Below are 22,786 nucleotides of genomic sequence, written 5' to 3'. Positions count from 1 at the left end.
GGGAATTTGCATTTTTGAAAACGACAGCCAAATCCGCTGATCGGAATTATACCAAATTTGGCAGAAAGGTAGATCTTGGTGCAAAAACCGACCTTTTTGTAATTTGGTGAAAATCCGTTCAGTAGTTTGTGAGTTATTAAAGAAAGAAATGTATAGCTATGTAGGGACTCGGATCTGTGATCCGAAGTCCAATTCTGAAAAAAATCTCACCCAATATTACTTTACATGAAAAAAAAAAACATAGATCACTGAAAAAAACAAAACGTTATGGGCACGTTCTAGTTAGGTTGACGTTTTACCAACAAAAAAACTGTATTTGGACAAAATATTGTGTCATCGATATAGAGGCACTCAAATATCGATATTTAGGTAGGTATTATCATTAGCAATAATATTGGTTTTTAATATAGTTTGCAATGTCGTTGTAAGAAATATTTCGTCATTTTTTATGTGTTTTAGTTAATATTTTAATTGCATAAGTTATATATTGTTTGTATAATTGTTAATTTTATATTAAAGTTTTTTATTTTAAGTTAGTGATATTTTTGTCTTCAATTGTTAATAGTAATTTATAGCGTCATGGCAGGTTGTGAGGTTTGCAGGGGTACAGGGTGGGAAGTTAATTAAGTATAATTAATCATACATTTTTAATAAATAATTATTTAATTGATAATTAAGTAAATTGTGTAATTATTTTATTTTGTAAGTGATATTTTAGGCGCAGGTTGTTTTGTTTGTAGGGGTATTGTTTATTACTAATTAGTTCATTAACAATTATGTAAATTGTGCAATTATTAAAAAACGTGTGATGTTTAGGGTGGTTTTTGCATTTGTAGGTGTTATAGGGTGTGAACCTAAGTAATAATTCATCAATTATGAATGTAATATTAAATATTTTATTGATAATTAAGTAAATTGTCTGTTTTTTGTATGTTATATTTTAGGTGCAGGTTGTTGTGTTTGTAGGGGTATAGGGTGGGAAGTAAAGTAATAATCAATTATCAATTAATTATATATTGAATTTCTTAATAATTATGTAAATCGTCTAATAGTTATATTTTGTGTTTTGTTTGTAGTGGAATAGGGTGGTAATTCATTCAATTATAACTAATTAACACAGTTTATAATTTTATAATAAATATTTTATATACTACTTACATTAATTTTGTTTTTTTATTACAAGTATATTTTAATTGTGTACTGCTAGGTTTGTGGGAGTATAATGTGGCATTAATTACAGAATTTTAAATGAACTATACATTTTTTAGATAGTTACTTTTTTAAAATATGTTTATATTAATAATTTTATATTTTTGGTCAATTATTAGAGATATTAACATATGTTATGTGTTTGAACTGTAAGTATTATTTTATTTTTTTACTGTTGCACAGACTGAAGTGGGATTAGTACATTTTACCCCTCCAGTGTCCAACACTTTCCCCACTGTTGCACAGAATGGAGTGGAAATAGTACATTTTATCCGTCTGGAATTCAACGCATTCTCTACTGTTGCCCAGACTGAAGTCAGAATAGTAAATTTTACCCGTCTGGAATCCAACGCTTTCTCTACTGTTGCACAGACAGGAGTGGAAATAGTACATTTTACCCCTTCGCAGTCCAATGCTTTCCCTACTGTTGTGAGACTGGAGTGAGACCCTTCAATTGTCCAACGCTTTCCATACTGTTGCACAGATTGGAGTGGGAATAGTAAACCTTACACTTCCGGAGTCCAACACTTTCCTACTGTTGCACAGACTAGAGTGGGAATATTACAGTATAATAGTATGTTTATTTTTTTACATAGTTTAGCATTTATTTCATTATTGTTTAAATATACGTAAAAATAATGTGTATACATTTTTGTTTAATTCAAATTTTTTAGTAAATGTGCTTTTTAATTTTATAATTTTTTATTTCTACATTTTAAATGCTTTTTTGTAATTATTAATATATAAATATATGTGTGTTGCATGTGTACCGTAGAAGCCCAGCCACATCCACCTATCTGGGCTGGTGCAAAACAATGGGAACAGGTGCCCTATTAAATTGTCAAAGTGGCGCTCACAAGTCAGTGGGGGCACAAAGGGATTGCACTCAGCGTTCCACTTTCAAATCAGTTTATTTTTGGCAACGCGTTTCAGCGTCAGCAGGTCTTCATCACTGCCTCATTTTGGAATATATAATATATATATAACTTAATATCATGTAATATACGTATTATAGTTATGTGTTAACGTTTTTAAGTTATACCATTTTTAAATGTATATTTATGCAAAAAAACTATTTTATTTGTTTATTGAGATTAGTGTAAACAATATTTTTGGGGGGATAATTTAGTATTTAGCTTTATCAGTATAGAAAAACTAAATTTATGACAACAATATTTTTGATACAATGTTTGTGTGTTCGATATTGTGTCAGTGAACCCACAAAACCACAGAAATTCACCAGTTATAGTTATACTTATCTGAAGAAACCATAACTCGTGCCGCTAAGTAGCTTTAGGCCACAAGTTAAAATAGAACTATACGTATAATTATATCTGCTGAATTTCTATGGTTTTGTGTGGGTATATTGTCAACCTAACTATAACGTCCCTGCAACCTTTGTTTTTTCAGTGAATATATATATATGCTGTGTGCACACACAGCAAAGCCAGGACGATGGTGGTATGCACATTCTGGGGAAACCTAACTGCAGGAAAACACATTAGACAAAGTGTTTCACAAACTTGGCTCACTTGAGGAGTGACTGATAGGTCTAACTCCCAAGTTTTAGATTCCAGTTGATATTAGCAAGGTGTTGGGACAAGCTCCTGGTGCCTGATGGGCGTACGTTATTAATCCTTATAATTTCAATCAGTGAGGATCTTAGTTGTGGATGAGTTTAGTTGCAGTTGATTGAGTATCATTCGTTGGTAAAAAGCTCAGAGACATTTCTAACTACCTGATGATCTGAGGGTTGCCTTTATAGCTGTAGAAAGCTATAATGGACAGAGGTAAAGCCTTGAAAAGGAGTGCAGAGATGATAGAAGCCTATAGCAACCCAGACTTAGGGGTCCATTAGCCGCCCTTCATCCTTCCGGTGCTTGGGACCACCCGCCATAAGGCCGGGGGTCCCGTCCTACAGATTAGGATGCGCCCACCACAGTGGCGGGCGCTTCCCGCATTTTTAGCATTGCGGCGGGCGGTGCTGAAAGCGCCGCCCGTCGCAATGCTAAAAATGCACGTTGTGCATTTCAATGCACAACATAACAGGCACCGCGAGGTGCCTGTCATGTTGTGCATTGAAATGCAGGGGGGTACCATAGGTACCCCCCATGTGCACCCTCCACCCCCCCGGAGTCCCTGCGGGCCCGCAACGGGCCCCCACAGGGGGACTCCGCATGCATTTCTGTGGCGGCATTGCCGCCACGGAAAGGCATTGAAAAATGCCCATCATAATATGGCTTGCAATGTCTGATAGACACCGCCACCATATTATTCCTTTTCCGACCCGGCCGCAAGGCGACCGGGGTGGAAAAGTGCGGACGGTCTTTCCGTCCGCCGAGGTCCCCCCCGCCATACTTATATGGCGGGGGGAAAACGAGTGTGGATGTCGGGCGGATTGCCCCCGCCAGGCTGGCGGAGGCTACTGCCAGCCTGGCGGGGGCAATCCGCCTGACATCATAATGGGCCCCTTAGTGTGGATCGGAGCTGAGGAGTATGAAGAGAGCAAGATGATGCTTCACTTGTCAGAGAGGCTGGAGGAGATCCAGTCTGGGATGGTTCTTGGATGCCAAGATCTTCAAGCCTCAGTTTTAGGAAATGGTAATGAACTGAATAAAAGGTGGCAGACAGGTCAAAAGTAAAAGGACAGCAACTATATATTTTTTTAAATGTGAGTTTTGAGTCATCTCAAATCCAGATCAGAGAAGAATTTACCCTTCTCTGCATGGTAGAAGCCAGGTCAGTGATCAGAGAGTAAGTGGTTTCTAGAAAGTTGGATATCTTAGTGAAGGTGGCTTTTTCACTCGGCTTGACTAGGAATATCCATTGATAATCGGTCAGTAGCCGGCTGCCTGTGCTGGATCAAGGCGCTCTTTTTCATCGGCTTGATGTATGACGTACTGAGGAGGGAGGGAAGATGACTGTGGTTAGGAAGTTGTTGATTCTGGCTGTGGCAGTGCCATTAGTGGCGAGACGGATGTTCTTCAAAGCATTAGGGGACCGACGGGGACCGACGGGTGGCAGAAGGCTACTTGCCTTGAGTAGTTCTTTAAATTCAGTGGGTAGGGTAGATTGAAGGAACACAGATCTTGGAATCTTCCAGCAGACATCATGTTGTTCTTCATAGTTTGAGGAGGTAGCATGTTGGATAGGTTGGTTCTGAGTTAGTGTTCCATGGTCTGTCTTTCATAGCATGACCCTTTGCAATGACATCACAGAGAGCTTGGTACTCCGGTATACCCGTAGGACTGTCAGGTTATGGAACTCTGAAAGGATCCTGTGCAATCTTTGGATGGGTATATTTCTTTGTTACAGGAGTAGTGTTATTTTTGATGTTGATTTATTTTTCTTTCTGTGATAATGGAAGCAGAGCTTGTCATTGGGATCATTTGATTTCCTCCTCTGACAAGGTTTCCTTTTCTGCCTTCAATGTCTTTAAATTTGTACTGAAACAGGAGATCTTTGGCTGAGCGGTTCAGAGAGGGCTTGAGAGCTTTCAGTCTATTGAAAGCCAACAACAGAATTGTTTCACATCAGTTATGTGACCTGCTGGTAAAAGGGCAGCATATAGCTCAGTGTGTATGCTCAGACACAACGTGGAAGAAGTAGAGAGTCTATAGGCTTGACATGAATTATTTTGTTTGAGTGAGGTTTGGTAGGTCAACTCTCCAAGGATGCATGGATTGTTGCGGGTTACAGTGGTGACATCAAAGAAGACATCCGTAAATGTGAAGTTAAGTGGAAGCTTGCATATCCGTAGTGTGAGTGTAAGTGAGGAGTGGTCAATAAGAGATTCACATTCATCATCAGTAGTCAATTCTTTGAAACATGAGATCCTATAGAATTCCTAATCTTGTCTGCAGTTTTCCTTGGGGCGGTATCCATGTGGGATGGCTTCAAGGCTGGGTGGCACACCGTCTCTAAGCCAAGTTTGGCGATCAAGAGGTCTGTGATGGAGTCGGAGATCAGGATGCAGATCTTTAGACATCCTAGATCGTGCACTAATTAGAAGACAGACCATCAGGTAAGAAGGATACATAAAGTGGGGCTAGGAATCAGGATTAGTTACTGGGGTGAGGGTTAATCGAGAAGGAGGAGGGTTAGTAGAACCGTCTTTTGATTCTCAAGCAGTTGTAAAGCAAGTTAGTGGTTTCAGAGGGTGGCAGAGCAAGTGAAATGGGTTTGCTTGGTAAGTGAGAGTGTCATATTTGTGTTCATTTTCAGGTTTTCACCCTGCTCCTTACAAGCGGGTTCTAGAGATAACATATGGTTTGTGCATGTATTTGTGGGGTGCAAGCTGAAAAAGTCAAGGATGTGCACTGCGACAGTGATGAACGATGCTATACTTATTTAAACAAATGGTAAGCCATAACAGAAAGTTAGGGTAAGGTAAACTCTTAACAACCCTGGAAAAATGAAGTATGGCTGGCAAGCAAAGTATTTAAAGTATTGCAGTGGTGGCTGGCAGGGAACGGGGTGGAGGGAGACAGAGGTGAAAAAAAAACAATAAAAAAAACACTTACCTCTTTGGCTGGCCGTGTCTCTCCTCCGCTTCCCTTCCGATGAGTCCCGGAATGGAAGCAGGAACCATACAGGCCCCTCTAAGCTATTCACAACACTACAATGCAGCATTGTGATTGGTCTGAGCGCTGTGGTTCAGTGCTCAGATGGGGACTATGACCCTGTGCATGTTCTCCACCAAGTTGTGCATTACAGCCTGATCTTCCCACCTCTCCTCCCCCTGTGACCCCAGCCCCGCCCTAACCTAGCCCTGTAGCTACAAAAATAAAATGATACTAATGATGTTAATACCATTTTTGTTTTCCTTTTTTCCCTGCTCTGAGAGCAGTGGAGCGACGCCCCTCCGCCTTAGCAGAGGAGCCGCCCCTGAAGTATTGGAATAACTCATTAGTATCCCTTAAGAATCTATGAACTGATAAACAATTTAGGGAAATTGTGCAGCAAAATCCAGCATTATGCTCTTTTTTCCACATTTTGTCCAGAGAAAAACCTATGCAAACAACCCTGAAGTCAGGCTCACTTCTTCTGTTCAAGGCGGGTATTCAAGCTCCTGCACTTTTATAGTTCACCAACCACCACTGCTATCTCTTCGTTAGGGCTGGCAGAGTCAGAAAACATTAGATATGATGTGTTTGGCTTTTGTCCTGGTGGCATTGTGATCTGATCCGCCATTGGAGCCATGTTTCTCTAGCCCAGTCTCAATGGCATCACATTCAAGTCCAAGTGTGACGCGAGTGTCGACGCGGCGGAGGCGTGGCTAGCTGCAGGTGGCCGAGCTGGGCGAGCTGTGCGAGCGAGCAGGCGAGGAGGAGGGAGACGCGGAGGCGCTTCCGAGCTTCCGACAGGACGGAACGGCGTGGACAAGGTGACCGGGGCTCTGTGGTCGGGGTAAATACGGCAAGAGAGGCGGCAGTAGCAGAGCTTGAGTAAGTTGAGGGGGGGAGCGGCGGGAGTGATGCCGCCTTACAGCGCGGGTGCCATACAGCCGTGGGCAGGCAGTCACAAGCCACGGCTGAGCCCTGACCAAACGTGCTCCTCCCTGGTCCGTACGGTGTGTCGGTCAGCTCAGCTCTCGCTATACCGCTAAAACTCTGCCTACACCACCAGTTTCACCCCCAAAGGGCCGCTGTCTTCAAGCCCCCGGCGGTTTTAAAGAAAGTAGTTCTTCCTCACGCCCGGCTCTGCTCGTCAGCGCTCGCTCCTCTTGTGGTGTGCCGCCCCCCCTGCTGAGTCGTTCATTCTGGGCACTACCCCTTGCTCTCCTCGCCCCCTGTCCAACTGAGCCCCTCCCCTGCCTCGCCCTCGCCCTGTGATCTCTCGCCTGGCGTCTTCCATCTACCGGTGACCAGGCTGTGAAGGCACACGTACCCCTTCCCCTTACGTGGCCGTAGCTTTGCACCAGGGGAGCGTGTGGCTCGGTGCCAGGCACAGTTCCTCGGCCACCCGGAGTGGTTGGTCCAGTTACTGGGTGGCTACAGGTTGCAGGGAGGGTGGCTGGGGGGGTAAGGTGTGAGCAGGGGGTAGTTGGGGGCAGCCTCACGCGCGTCCCCTATAACAAACAGCAACAACAGCAGTAACAACAGACTCCTTGCAGTTTGATCTCCCCGACACAAGATAGACAAGCAACATTTTGAAATCCTGCCAGAGAGGCAAAAGGGGATCCTGCCTCCCATTGCTCCCCACGTCTTTACGTTCAACTTAGGAGCCAGCAGCTAGTAGTACCTCCCAAGAGAAGACCGGAAACTCCAGAAGAAGTCACCATTTTATTGGTCCCACCACCAGCGGTCCCTTGAGATCTGGCCTCCCAACAGAAGCAATGAGATTGGGGAGAGTAAGAAAAACTACCACCACAGCAACAAAAAGGAAGAAGGCTAAACCAGAGGCTGTCCTCGAAACCACTCTTACGAGCCCTCGTAATTCACGGAAGCTCCAAAATTCGCCCGCATCTGGGAAGCAATACCTCAGCAAGAACAACAAGATCCTTGGCCAGGCACAAGCCTTGAGCGGGCCAAAACCCCGGTCGCTACTGGACTACTTTAAAAAAGCGCCGGGTTCACTAATGCCTACTTCTCCCCCTCAACTGGGGGAGGCTACGAACTCCGGCATCATAGGACATACAGGATATTTGTCAAAACCGGAAAAGTTAAACAGGCTCTCACTGCAAATGCTGTTTTCAACAACTACTAAAACGTCGGCCGCCGACCAAGAAGTATTCATCTTCGGGTCCGTATTTAACGACCAGAGACTAGCCCTAGAGGGCGGCGGGAGAACGGCGGAAGACTTGTCATCAGGCAACCAGCCTCCATTGATACAGCCCCATCGACCACTTGCCTCCAACAAGCAAGAGGCTGGTTGCACCCCACCGCCCGCTGGGTCGCCAACCACCGACACACTCCCCCAAGCAAGCCAGCTAGTGACCTCACCACCTCAGTTATCTCAATATTTTAACATCCCAAAGGAGGTTATTTCAGCTTCTCACCGCCAATTAATTTTTCCACAAATTCACAAGTTCTCCAACCTGGCATTTAACAATGTCATTGATAACCCACCACAGCTGGACACCAATAGTCCTCCAAAGGGAAGTCCGGTCCTGCCCAATCAACAACAATGCCTGCTCTCACCACTAACAGCAAAAATAACTACACCTAAATCACCCTACAAACCTGATATAAACGATCACTTCCTAGCGGACTTGTCCCTTTTTCTGAAAAATTCGCAAACCCCTTCTATTCCAAGCCCGAAAATAATCAAACAGCAAGAAGTACTTACTACACAGAGTCTTTGGCCCCAACTACTTCAAACACTCCAATCGACAGTTATTGCATTAAACTACCATTCAGATAAACTGGACACGCAGGTTGACTTATTGAACACGCTAGCAGTATTTACAGCAGGGATCGACAATAAACTAGACAAACTGAATAATTTAATCATCGACGCACAAACATCCTCAAAACTAGTACAGTCGGTTTGCCTGCTGCTCACCAATTATTGACTCACTCTCTCCTCTGCCAGCCATTCTCTCCATCGTTATAGACGAGGTTAAGCAGCTGAAAGAAGGCGGCTCGCAAAAAAACCTACACAAGAAATCGCAAACCACCACAAACTCGTGTTTAGAAACTGATAACGCCCAGTCATCCCTTGCATCTGCTCCCCAGACAAGTGGGGATCAGGATCCCCAAATAGGCGATGGCAATAACCAAACAACACCACCTCTACAACGAATGCCCTTAAGGACCCCAGCTCCGGTCCCAATCGGGCTAGTAAACTACACCAGCCCTAATGGGGGAGAGCAGCAAGGTAGCCTGGTGACCTCTGAATCCCTCAACTCAGAAATATAGTCCGCTCCTATGCCTCCCCTTTCCAAGAGAGAGCGCAAACACCAAGGCAAACATAGAAATAAACTTAAAGTCAAAGAAACATCTGCACTCCAGAAATTATTTCCCGTTTTCACAACGACTTCTAAGAAGGCAGGTGTAAACACTTCATCACCACCTCCAGCCCCTATAAATTCAGCGCACAATGATCCACTAGGGGGCCTATCCCTAAGTCCCCGTCAAAATCCCTCCTCATGCGGTCGTGCCCCAAGTACCCCATCTGGCCCCTCAGGGGCTCCTGCACAAACAGAGGGACCCGATCCGCAGCTCGATGCAGAAAAACCAAGGGCTCCACTCAAGGATCCTCCCACCTCGAGGCACATAGGCATCGATTTACATCCCCAATCAGCCCTTCAACCTCCTATGGCAGAGCAAGAAAAACTCAATACCGATACCATTCCTTTAAAAACAATCTTCATTCACAAACTAACAAATCCGCAAACCAGGCAGGTAATGTGGCCAGGATCTCAACATCAGCCTCTTCCCCATCAAAGAGCAGACTTAGGGGTCCCCCCTGAAAAAGCCCCCGGCACAACCAAAACCCACGGCCTCATAGGGACCAAAAGTGGCCTAAATGAATATGCTACTTACCAGTATGCATCTGTTCTTGGCATGTAGGGCTGCTAACATTCATATCTGTAGCATAGATCGCCGCCTAGTGTTGGGTCCGGATGATTGCACATTGTTGTCCTGGAAGAGTCTTCGAAGTATCACGAGATAGGTGGCTCCTCCCCTGGACTAAAGTGCGCATGGGCATCGACTCCATTCTCAGATTGTTTTTAGCCATTGCGGCAAAGATGGAGTGCAATAGTGTAAACGATGACCATGCTAGAGATTAAATGCAAGAAAAGTCTGCAGCCGCTACGGGCGCCGGGGAGGAGGGCGGGCGATATGAATGTCAGCAGCCCTACATGCCAAGAACAGATGCATACTGGTAAGTAGCATATTCAGTTCGAGGCATGTGGGCTGCTGAATTCATATCTATAGCATAGAATACATAGCAGTCCCTCCATTAACGGCGGCCGCCTGTGCCAGCTGCAGAAGTCTGAAATAGTGTCTTAAGAACAGCCTGCCCTACAGCTGCTTGGAGTGCACGTCTACACAGTAATGTTTAGTAAAGGTATGTGGTGTAGACCATGTGGCTGCTCTACAAATATCTTCCAAAGGGATATTACCAAGGAATGCCATGGAGGCCCCCAACTTGCATGTGGAGTGGGCCCTGGGGGGGACCGTTAAAGTGCGCTTAGCCTTCTGATAGCAAATCTGAATACACTTAACGATCCACCTGGCTATTCCTGCTTTGGAAATGGGGTTGCCTTTATGCTGGGCTGAGAAGGCAACAAAGAGTTGCTGTGTCTTTCTAAAAGGTTGTGTTCTGTCAATATAGTACATTAGCGCTCTTTTGACATCAAGCGTATGGAGCATTCTTTCCGCTACTGTTTCTGGGTTTGGAAAGAATGCGGGCAGTTCGATGGTTTGATTGACATGAAACTGCGACACCACCTTCGGAAGAAACTTGGGGTTAGTGCGCAGCACCACCCTGTTTGAATGAATTTGTATAAATGGCTCTTGAATTGTGAGTGCCTGTAGCTCACTAACACGTCTTAGAGACGTGATGGCAATGAGAAAAGCCACTTTCCATGTTAGGAACTGAATCTCACATGAATGCAGAGGTTCAAACGGGGGACCCATCAATCTGGTGAGTACCACATTGAGGTTCCACACAGGAGCTGGCGGGGTCCTGGGAGGGATGACCCGCTTTAGTCCTTCGAGGAATGCTTTAATGGCAGGCACCCTGAAGACAGAGAGATGCTGCCTGTTTTGGAGGTAAGCCGCTATGGCGGATAAGTGTATCCGAATGGAAGCGTATGCTAGTTTGCATTTGTAAAGATGCAACAAATAGCAGATGATATTGGGAATGGATGCATCTAGCGGGTTGATATTGTGCTCCATACAGTAGATGACAAACCGCTTCCATTTCGCTGCATAGCAAGCTCTGGTAGTGGGCTTTCTTGCCTCCCGGATGATGTCAATGCATTCAGGGGGCAAATTAAGGTAGCCAAACTCTAAGACCTCAGGAACCAGATCGCCAGATTGAGCTGTTGCGGATCTGGATGCTGAATGTCGCCATGGTTCTGCGTCAAGAGCCTGGGTGTGAGGTGCAGTCTTTGATGCGGTACCACGGAGAGTTCTAGAAACGTGGTGTACCATGGTTGGCGTGCCCACGTTGGAGCAACCAGGATGAGAGTCATCGAGTGCTGCTTTAGTTTCTTGCCACTAGCGGAATGAGAGGCTCTGGGAGAAAAGCGTACTCAAATTTGCCTGACCAGTTCATCCATATCACATTGCCCTGCGACTGTGGGTGAGGGAACCTGGCGGCAAAGCTGTGGCATTTTGCGTTTTCCCTTGTGGCAAACAGGTCTATCTCTGGATGACCCCACTGCTGGAAGTACGGGCGGAGTACTGATGGGTGTAACTCCCACTCGTGCATCTGGTGGCTGTACCTGCTGAGCAGATTCGCCATCTGATTGTCCTTGCCCGGGAGGTGTTCCGCCATGAGGAAGATGTTCCTCTGAATGGCCCACTTCCACATGCTCTGAGCCAGATGAGACAACTGTGGAGAGTGCGTACCTCCCTGCTTTTGAATGTAGTACATGGCCGTCATGTTGTCCATCCGGATCAACACAACTTTGTTGCACAGATGTACTTTGAAGGACTTGAGAGCCATGAAGATTGCCATCAGTTCCAAGTAGTTGATGTGCATCTTCTTTTGTTGCGTCGTCCATAGTCCCTGCACTGTGTAGTGGAGCACATGAGCCCCCCATCCCTGGAGAGATGCATCCGTCATCAGTGTAATCTGTGGCACAGGCTCTTGGAACGGTCGGCCCTTGCAAAGGTTGTGTGGATTCCACCAATGCAGAGAGCTGTATGCCCGACCCGTCACCAACACTAGGTCGTTCAACTGTCCTTGAGCCTGAGTCCACTGATGCGCCAAGCATTCTTGGAGCGGACGCATATGCAACCTGGCGTGCGGGACTATGAAGATGCAGGAGGCCATCATGCCTATCAACTGCATGAACACTCTCGCTGGGAGTGAGTGTCGCGGCCTGAACCTCTGGAGTAGCGACTGGATGTTGTCGATCCTCGCTGGGTTTGGCTGAGCTGTGGCAGCCAGAGTATTGATTGTCACGCCCAAATACTGCCGCATATGGGCTGGCTGAAGGTGCGACTTTGGGTAGTTTAGTGAAAATCCTAGACTGTGAAGGAGGTGAATGGTGTGGGACATATCTGCGGCGCACTGCTGGGCTGACTTTGCCTGAACGAGCCAGTCGTCCAGATAAGGGTAGACATGTATACTCTGTCTCCGGAGGTGCGCCGCCACTGTCGCCAGACATTTCGTTAACACTCTGGGAGCAGTGGTCACTCCGAAGGGGAGGACCTTGAACTGGTAATGCCGGTTTTGGATGGTGAACCTGAGGTATTTTCTGTGGGATGGGTGGAGTGGTATGTGAAAGTAAGCATCCTTGAGGTCCAAGGTTGCGAGGAAGTCTCCCCGTTGTAACAAGGGAAGAACCTGCTGCAGTGTCAACATGTGGAAGTGTTCTGAAAGAATGTACTGGTTCAAGGGGCGTAGGTCTAGAATCGGTCTGAGTGAGCCGCCCTTTTTTGGGATTAAGAAGTACAGGGAATAAACCCCTGTGCCTTCTTCCTCCACTGGCACGAGCTCAATTGCGCCTTTTTGCAGCATCACCAGAACCTCCTGCTGCAATAAGTGCAAGTGCTCTGCTGACATAGGACGGTGTTTTGGGGGTATGTTTGGTGGAGTGGATGTCAGCTCCAAACAATAGCCGAACTGGATAAGTTTCCTGACCCACCTGTCTGTGGTGATTGACTTCCAGACTGGCAGGAACTGTTGGAGTCTCCCCCCGACAGGTGTTGGATGGTCGGGGGGCAGTGACAGGGAGTCACTGTTTGTTGGTGGCAGAGGAACGGGAACTGTTGTTGCCTCTGCCTCTCCCCTTGGCACTGTTTCCTCTGTATCCACCTCTGCCCTGCTTGCTGTAGGAGGATTGCGCACCACTTTTATTGAATGGCGTCTGCTGCGACATGTGCCCCCTGTTAACACCTCGATTGCCTGAGCGACGAAAAGTGTTCCCTCTAAATTGTTGTGACTGGAGAGCCCCCATGGACTTGGCAGTCTCGGTATCTTTTTTGATCTTTTCCAGGGTGGTGTCCACCTCTGGACCAAATAACCTGTCCGGATTAACGGGCTGGTTGAGGATAGTAGTCTGTATCTCTGGCTTGAATTCCGAGATGCGGAGCCATGCTTGACGCCTCAACATTACACTAGTGTTGATTGCTCTCGCTGCCGTGTCCGCAACGTCTAGCGCACACTTTATACCAGCGTTGGAGATGAGCTTACCCTCCTGGATAAGCATTTGAGCTCCCTCTTTAAACTGGTCTGGCAGGTGTTGCAACAGCTTCTCTAGGGTGTCATAGTGTGCCCTATCGTATCTGGCCAACAGAGCCTGCGTGTTTGAAATGCGCCAGATGTTGGCCGCCTGAGCTGCTACCCTCTTCTCAGATGCCTCCAGCACTTTTGACTCTTTGTCTGGGGGAGGAGCTTCACCCGTGGTTTGTGAGTTTGCCTTCTTGCGGGCATTAGAGACCACCAAAGAGTCCAAAGGCAACTGGCCCCTTATGTAGGTCGGGTCGCCAGGTGCCGGTCTGTATTTCTTCTCTATTCTTGGGTTGACAACCCTCGATCTTGTGGGTTCCTTGAAAATGTCTGCCGCATGCTTAAGGACCCCTTTCAACATTGGGAGAGTCTTGACAGTTTTTTCCGCAGCAGAGAAAGTGTCAAAAAGGAAGTCCACCTCCACGGGGTCAGCATGCATTTCCAGTTTATGGTTGTAGCTGCCCTTTCAATCAAGGCATTAAATGCCGCAGAATCTTCAGTGGGAGACGGCTTGACGTTATAAACCTGAGGATCATGGACCGTTTGCTGGTCCCCTTGATCACCTGTGTCCATCCATGACTCCTGTTGCTCATCAGGCTCTGTATTTGCAGGAAAATTGTACTCCTCATCCTGCTCCCCTTCATCCCCATCAGAGTATGTGGGTGAAGGTGTTGCACTCCTACTAGGCTGTGGAAGAATCTGTTCAACCAGTACTGATGTTTCTGGTGCAGGTTTCTTGCGTTTTAGAGGAATTGTAAACGACTGCAAAGGCTGTGAAGTTATTTTCCTCTTGTATAGCGTGAGCTTCCCGGTGTCGGCATCGATGAAATGCTCCGACCGTTCTTCAATTAAAGGATGTCGATGACTCAAAGTCCCAGCCAGGGGAGTTGACTTCGACACAGTGTCCTTGGGCACCGACCGTGGTGCAAAGGCCTTCGGCGCCACCTTAGGCAGTAACGTGTAGAGGATTGGCGTTGAGGTGGTTTTCGGTGGGTCAGCTGGCTTCGGTGCGGAAGGAGTCTTCGGTTCCGATGCCAAAGCCTTGTCCTTAAGTCGCTTGAGGGAGTCCGAGACCTGCTTCGTAAATGAAGCGGATGGCTTCGGTCCGCCCCCAGGGGAAGACCCGAGCATCGATGACTTCTGTTTGTCTGGTCGAGGTGCAGGAGCACCCCCGACCGGTGCGTTTCAATCACTGTCCACGGCCGCAGACGTCGATGTCAACGGATTCGGATCGACAGGTTTTCCTTTTGGTGACATAACCCCAGACCTTGGCTCTGCGCCCTTGACTGACTTTGCCTCGACGGGCCCCTTGGCCTTCGGCTCGACAGACTTTCCCGCTGTAGGCTCGACAGCCTTCTTGGATGTTGGCTTGTCTGCCTTGGTTGACACCGGCTCGCAGGCCTTCTTCGAGCTTGGCTCTTTGACCACCCTCGACACCTTTGCCTGGTCGACAGTTTTCATTGGCTTGGAGGCCCCCGAAGACGACGGCGTCGATGTTGGAGCAGACGTCTTCGGTTTCGATGGCGTGTCGGCCATCTTTGGTTTCGTCGATACCGAGGTTTCGGTTTCGATTTCAATAATGGCGGCTCCGCGGAGGTGTCCGTAGCCGGGCCGGAAGGCGGGGCCGTGGATCGAGGTGTAAGGTCTTGGGTAAGGCCGTGTGGCGATCCCGTGACCTGAGCCTTTGTAAGAGTACAAACGGGGCATAGCTCTTCCTCTGAGCTATCTTCCATAGCCCCATATGCTTCTTCGTCGTCCCCTACCTTCTCGACGATTTCTTCTATTTCTTGGCTTTGGACGTCCGCTTCGGAGTCGGACTCGACCTCCACCGGTGTAGATGAAATCAGCAGGTGACGCACTTGCTCGTCTGCTTCGGGGTCGTCGAAGATGTCCACTGGTGCCGGAGCCGATCGCTGGGCCTCGAGGCGCGCCACGCCGAAGCTTGATCGTCTTCTTGATCGAAATCTTGAACAGGCCATACAGCTGGCCTCGTCGTGGTCCGGCGACAGGCACTTGTTGCACACAGGATGGACGTCAATGTGTGGGTACTTGGATCCACACACGGGACAGCGCTTGAACGGACTCCGATCCATGCCGTCGAAGTCTTGCTGCGTTGACTGGGCCTCGATCACCGAAGAGTCACACGACCCCCTGGATATCCGACTCCACGAGTTGGAAGATATACGGGACCGAACGCGAACAATACCGACGGTGCAATGAAGGCCTTTTGGCCTTTAAAAAGTTCTATAACGATTCCGAACAGGAGACGTCGAAATCACATCCAAACCCAATGGCGGAAAAAAACAATCTGGGGATGGAGTCGATGCCCATGTGCACTGTAGTCCAGGGGAGGAGCCACCTATCTCGTGATACTTCGAAGACTCTTCCAGGACAACAATGTGCAATCATCCGAACCCAACACTAGGCGGCGATCTATGCTACAGATATGAATTTAGCAGCCCACATGCCTCAAACACATACTTCGATCCTATTAGTCCCCGAATATAAATCAAGGGGGAGGTATGATACCCTTAACAGGTCAAATATATTAAAACTAGTAAACGACATCCCGGGGTTTGAAGCACTATTATCGGATGATATAGACTCAATTGAATTCCTTCCCCCAAGGGGCTCTCAACCTTCGGAGGCAACCCTGGTGTCATTTAGATGATCACCCTACTGGGCAGGAGTGTTCATGGACCACAAAGCCACCTTCCACGATTGGGGCATCAGAATTTACCCTTACTCCACCCCTGGCTACCCCTCAGTGTTTTTAAATCGGCCAGGAGTAGGAATAAAAGCAGAATGTCTCCCCGCTGGCAACAAAACTAAGCCTTACTCAATCCTAAAAAACGCGCTGGGGATCGCAGATACACAGACACCCCTCTCTACTGGGGAATACGACCCTGACAACATCCAGGGATGGGGATGGCTTCCGGCCGTCCTGTCATGCGGGAAAACAGTCTGACCACAGGATGTGCCTTCAGTGGATCAAAACCACAAAGCACCGATACAACCATACCTTCAAAAATCTGTGACAAAGACAAAGACAGACTCCGTTTTCACACTGTGTTCATGGAACATCAGTGGCCTCCAGCACAAATTAACCAATCTAGAGACACACTCCTTCATATACGGGCATGCACTAATTGCCCTGCAAGAAACATGGGCCACCCAAAGCTCACCAGTGACAGGGTTTATTGAATTATGGAAGCCAGGAATCAGAGTCTACCGCTATGGCCACCCAAAAGGGGGACTGTCAATCTATGTTTCAAATACCCTAACAGACCCGATTGTTCCGCTAAACTTTGAGGAAGATTGGCTACTTGGGGTTAAAATCAAATCATTGTCCAAGCAACGCTCACTCCTTCTCCTCAATGTGTATATCAACCCAAGCACGCGGACAAAAAAAAGGACATCTGGCACGCTTATCCACAATCATGAGCGATTTGGACGCTGACCACTCCGATTCGGATTGCATAGCAACTGGGGACTTCAACACAAATCTCTTCCAGGGCAAACCTACTGACCTTGACGGACTTTCTCCATTTACTCAACTGGAGGTGCCAGACCAATCTAAGCCTCCAAATCAAGCCCATTGTGCCCTGGGTGAGCTCCTCGTGTTACAATTCTACAGCGCTGGATAACTGGTAATGAACGGAAGGACACCGGACGACACCCCCCCAAATTGGACCTGGACAAACGGGCACAAGAAAACCTTTCAGGACTTCTCTATTTGCAACTCAGACCTGTTCCATCATCGGGCCAGCTTTAGCATCCAACCACGGCGGGAAAGTGATCATCGTCCACAGGTCATCACTCTTAACATAAAGCCGGAGTACTATACGTCTGCCTTAAGTACTAGTACTGGGATCTACACCGAGAATCTGAGGCGCTTAAAATGGAGCGATGATATAAGCCCTAACATAATGAAGACAAGTTTGGCTCTCTTCAACGGGGTAACAAATCAAACGGCTTCCCCGATTGCCATATGGACGACTCTCTGCGTACAACTGGTCACGCTTTTTCCTGTTAAACAGCACCAACACAATGCCAGCACAATCCGGCAGTTCTCACTCTCAACCCAGTCGAGGGCGCTGAAGAAAGCCAGGAACAACGCCTTGCGGGCACTTACAAAATCCCCAGGAAACAATGATCTCAGTCATGTGTACAAATTAGCGCAAAAATCATTCAGGATGGCCTCACAAAAAGACAAACCTCTATATCAAAACCAGCTATGGGCCAAGCTCCTTTGGGAAAGCAAAAACCGCAATGCGAGAACATTTTGGGCCTTGATCAACCGCTCCAACTCGGTGTCATCAAAAGTGGAGTCGGCAAACATACAGGAATCAGACTGGGCCGCCTTCCTGACCGACCACTTTAGGTCCCCGGAAAGCACAGTGATAACAGGAAGCAGCTCCCCTAAAGCGGTAGAAGCACCCCAAAGCATCTGCAGGTGCAAGAACACAAACTGTGCAGGCTACTGTACAGATGACATCAAGATCAACGAAGAAATGGTCGCCAACGCTGTGTCAAAAGCAAGATCGGACGGGGCCCCGGGCCCAAACGGTTTGCCTCAGAGACTGTTCAAATCCAACAAAGCTCTTTGGTCGGGGCACTTAACCACCTTGTTTAACTTTGTGCTTAGGACTTCAACTGTTCCAGATTCCTGGCGTGGGGCTATAATTCACCCAATCCATAAATCTGGCTCCCGTGCCACTCCAAGCAACTATAGACTAATTGCCCTCCTTGACATCGAGGCAAAGCATTACGCAGGCATTCTTCTGAAGGAGCTGAAGGCATGGGCAGAACAGCGTGACTTGTTACCAATGAACCAAACAGGCTTTACTGCCAACTCAGGGACCCAGACTAACTTGCTTACATTGTCTATAATTCATCGACAAAACGCTTTTATCATCAAGATCTGTGCACTGTTGTTTTGTTGATTTTAAAGCAGCGTTTGATCGGGTCCCAAGGGCAGCTCTATGGGGTAAACTGAAAAAATGGGGGATCCCTGAAAAACTTCTGGATGCGATAATTCAACTTCACTCACACACCTGGGTTCAGGGGAAGCTGGGGTCCGGCACGCACCTCTCACGGAAAATCATGACAACCAGAGGAGTCAAACAGGGGTGCGTGCTGGCCTCCCTCCTTTTTAACCTGTTCATTGCAGACCTGCCGGTCACACTTGATGAAATAAACAGTCACCCCCCTAAGGTTGGAGGCGTAGCAATAAGTAATCTTCTTTACGCCGACGATCTGGTTCTTTTCAGCCTTACTCGGGTCAGGCTTCAAAGGCTTTTGGACAGGCTACACAGTTACACAATTAAGAACCAACTTGAGGTAAACTTAAAGAAACCCCAAGTTGTGTCCTTTGGAAGGAAACGCAACGGTGGCGGTGTGTGGTCATATAACAATAATAATCTAACAACAGGATGCTCATATAAATACTTAGGGGTCCACTTTGATTCCAGGGGTAACTTCTTCAAACAGCGTGATGAAATTGCAGTAAAAGCCACGATCCTACAGGTTACTTTATCTAAGCTGGCTAAAGAGCTGTCCGGTCCAACCCTCTCATTCCTACTGGAAATTTTGAGAGCAAAAATCGGACCCACCCTTACGTATGGTAAAGAAATATTTAGGGGTAAGCTAAACACAACTTTGAACCAACTTGTGACCAAGATTTACAAAAAAGTGCTACATTTGCCCAAATCTGCCTCTGCTGCCCAGATCAGGCTAGAACTGGGCTTATTAAATCATGAGGCTTTCAACACCGGCACATATCTAAACTTTTCTCACAAACTAAGAAAAGCAGCTATAGGTACTTTAGAGTCTCTAGTTTGGTTGGAGATCAGTCAGAAGAACCCTGGGGGCTCGTATGGCCGCCTTTTTACAGACTCTATCCGCGAAATGGCGGCGGGTGTTCTATGGGCCCTCAATCCCAGCGTGACAGCATTTAAAACATGTATCAAAAAGAGCGTCAGAATGTGCTCACTCATTATGGACAAAGCGCTACTCCGCAGACGCAGCCATGCATGGTCAGTCATGAACTCTTATGGGCGCATATCTCCAGCTACTTAACTCTCCTGTACTTATTCATTGCACTTAAAGCAGAGTTTTCTGGCCATCAGTTTGGGGGTTTGGCGTTTTTTAAAAGATCTGCCCATATGGCAGCGTACCACGGAAGATCTAACTTGCAGAGGGTGCGGCATGACAACTGAAACGCTAGAGCACGTGGTTTGCTTATGCCCCGCACTTACATCCCAACGTAGACGCAAACTCAGAGCAGAGTGGAACAGGTTGGGTGTTCGGACCTGTAGACAGGCAATTATCACCTCTCTGAGCCCAGAAAACATAGCTCTGAATATCGCCTTTACAACATATATTCGGGATGGTTATTGCATCTTTACAGCTAAGGCGGAAGGAGCAGCAACCCCCCGCTCTGTCCCGTTCAGTGACCCATCCCAAGCTGAATTTTAGCCTTTAGTTTTAAGTTAAAAAAAAAAAGAAAATAATAAAATTATGAGTCGTAGTTGTCAAACGCCAGTACATCAATTCCCCCTGCTCTTTTGCTAGGTGTTATCGCTGTCTATTACACAATTGTTTTAATTTTTAAGGTATAATATAAATCGAGTAACAGGTGTCAATAGATTTTTACTGTTTAACTGTGAAAAAATATGTTTTGAAGCTTTTTTAATTACAATTTGTGGATTCAATTTGTAATGCTTTTAAGGATATTTTTCTTTTATCCAAATAAAGATTTTTTACTGCTTTACATGGTGATTTAAGTTCAATGTATAGTGACACCCTCTTCCAAAAATGAACACTCACGTCAGTTAAGAAAATATTGGCACAAATTACAATCTAAAAGAAATAATTTACTTGGAAACATATAGTGGGGTGTTTTGCTATAATACTCACCTCAGAGATGTTATTTGCCCAGAAGTCTGGTATACATTTTGGGCCAGATGTAGGTAAATCTCAATTTACCTATTCTTAAATACCGAATTTTATCGATTCGGTATTTAAGAATAGGTAAATGGGATGTAGATAATTTTTCAGTAAAAATTACCGAATCGGTACGATTCGGTAATTAAGAATCGGTATTTACCGATTCGGTCTTTACCGAATCGGTAAATACCGATTCAGTAATTCCCATTCATTCCTATAGGCCTAGAGGCCTATAGGAATGAATGGGAATTACCGATTCGGTAAATACCGATTCGGTAAATACCTAATCGGTATTTTAAGAATTCGGTAATTTACTGATTTCTTAAATTACCGATCCGGTAAATTACCGAATCCTGAAATGTGGCCTCCTACATCGGTAACGGCCGAAATTCGGTAATTTCGGCCGTTACCAACCGGTATTAGGCTTCCTACATCTGGCCCAAATTACCTTCGCTCTAGTGCATCTCTAATAACCACCCACTCTGCAAAATAGACCCTGTACGGTAGGGCCAGTGCCAGGTTTTTTGGGTAAAACAAAGATGGGGAAAATAGAGGTGGGTTTGATTGTTACTGCATTTTATCATTTGTATCGAAGGCTATGTTGTGACATTTCTTAGTGCAATTTATTTGTTCCATTTCCAGAGCAATAGTCATGTTCTGTTTCTCCACTAGCACAAAAGTCACATTATTGCTTTTAAAGAAATATGAATAGAAAACATTGTACCTGTTGGAGTTGCTCGAATATGTAGGATAACGTTCGCGGAATAATGCCCCGGTCATTGTATCGCTCTGCTCCGCCAGTTATTGTGAAGGTCTTTCCACTTCCCGTCTGTCCGTATGCAAAGATGGTGCCATTGTAGCCAGCGAGGACACTGAAAAGGAGAAGAGAGGCCATGTCTGGGGGTCTTGGAGCAGACATCTTGGAATGGGCTCACCTGCTCATGCGAGCAACAATTTTACAGCTGACTGAATGATGTCAGCCAGTTGTGGATTCTCGTGCACAACAGAAGAGCCAGCCACATGTTAAGCCCTTCCATGCTGATGACGGCCCCCAGCCGTCATGCACTACAGTGCTCATGTGCTGATGACGGCTGGGGGCCGTCATGACCGCACCCGCGCTGAAATCTTCAGCACAGGAGCAGAATCGGCCCAGCATGGAAGTGTTTAAGGCCACATGGAACTCGGCACGGGCAACATCTGCACCCCACCCTCCCCCAGAGACCCCAGTGTAAATGGTATACTAGTGTCACCTGTATAAGGCTAAACTGAGCGGTGCATTTGTAAGCCGCACACGCTAACCCCTCCCACACCAGGCACAAGTAAAACCCCAATGCATTCAAACATAGCAAAAACATATGTGCTACAAGCCCAATGGTTACCCATTCCCATGAGTTCTCCGTCTCGCTTAGGCTTGGTGTGAATGAGAGTGGAGAATTATCATAATAGCAACAATTCCAACAGGAATAAAAATTACAATTATAACAACAACAACTAAAGCAATAACAACTACAATAATAATAACGATAATGTTGGAACAAGCTTCCGGTTACTCTACGTGCCTGTCAAACTGAAGCGGCATTTCGAAAGTACTAAAGACCCACCTTTTCGCCATATAATGTTCTCCTCTTCTCCTACCCCCACTGTTCCCAGTTTTTCCAGCGCCGGGACGCCCCGTTGGGGCAGCTGTGCGCTTTATAAAACACACAAATAAATAAAATAAATAATCAAGCAGAAGTAATGGTTGTATGAGGGCTGACGCAGTGGCGTAACAATCACTCAGGAACTCTCAGCCTAGGGTACTGTGCTGAGGGGCCCCCCCGGAGCCTGGGCCACCACACCACAGGGGCTGTGGGGGCATTTGTTATGCCTCTGGGCTGATGTACTATATCCCAGATTAGGGAGGCAGCTCTACTACTGTGCGGACACACATACGCCAATTCCCAACCTAAAACTGGTAGAACTGCAAGGCAAACTGGAGTGGATTGTCTGTGACAAACAACACTACACTGACCGCATGCCTCGACTGAGCAGCACAGCTTACTATCGTGTACTCCCTTGATTCAGGAGAGTAGGTTTTTACAGTGGCCGGGTCTACCTCGATTCAGTAGTAAAGGCTTCCACAGTGTCCGTGTCTACCTCGATTCAGTAGCAAAGGCTTCCACAGTGTCCGTGTCTACCTCGAATCAGGAGAGTAGGTTTCCACAGTGTACGTGTCTACCTCGATTCAGTAGTGAAGGCTTCCACAGTGGTCGTGTCTACCTCGATTCAG

At 46.8% G+C, this 22,786-nt stretch overlaps 1 protein-coding gene across 1 annotated transcript in view; it reads right to left on the bottom strand.

Moving 5' to 3' along the window:
* KIF6 (kinesin family member 6) overlaps positions 1 to 22,786 on the bottom strand; it is a 1,617,941-nt gene that overhangs the window by 1,362,872 nt on the left and 232,283 nt on the right. Inside the window, exon 4 of the mRNA XM_078647330.1 lies at positions 21,242 to 21,389. Coding sequence (XP_078503456.1) covers positions 21,242 to 21,389 — 148 coding nt within the window. The remainder of the gene's footprint in view (positions 1 to 21,241; positions 21,390 to 22,786) is intronic.

The sequence above is a fragment of the Lissotriton helveticus genome, chromosome 6, assembly GCF_964261635.1.
Source record: "Lissotriton helveticus chromosome 6, aLisHel1.1, whole genome shotgun sequence".
NCBI lineage: Eukaryota > Metazoa > Chordata > Amphibia > Caudata > Salamandridae > Lissotriton > Lissotriton helveticus.
This window is presented reverse-complemented; position numbering and strand designations above follow the sequence as displayed.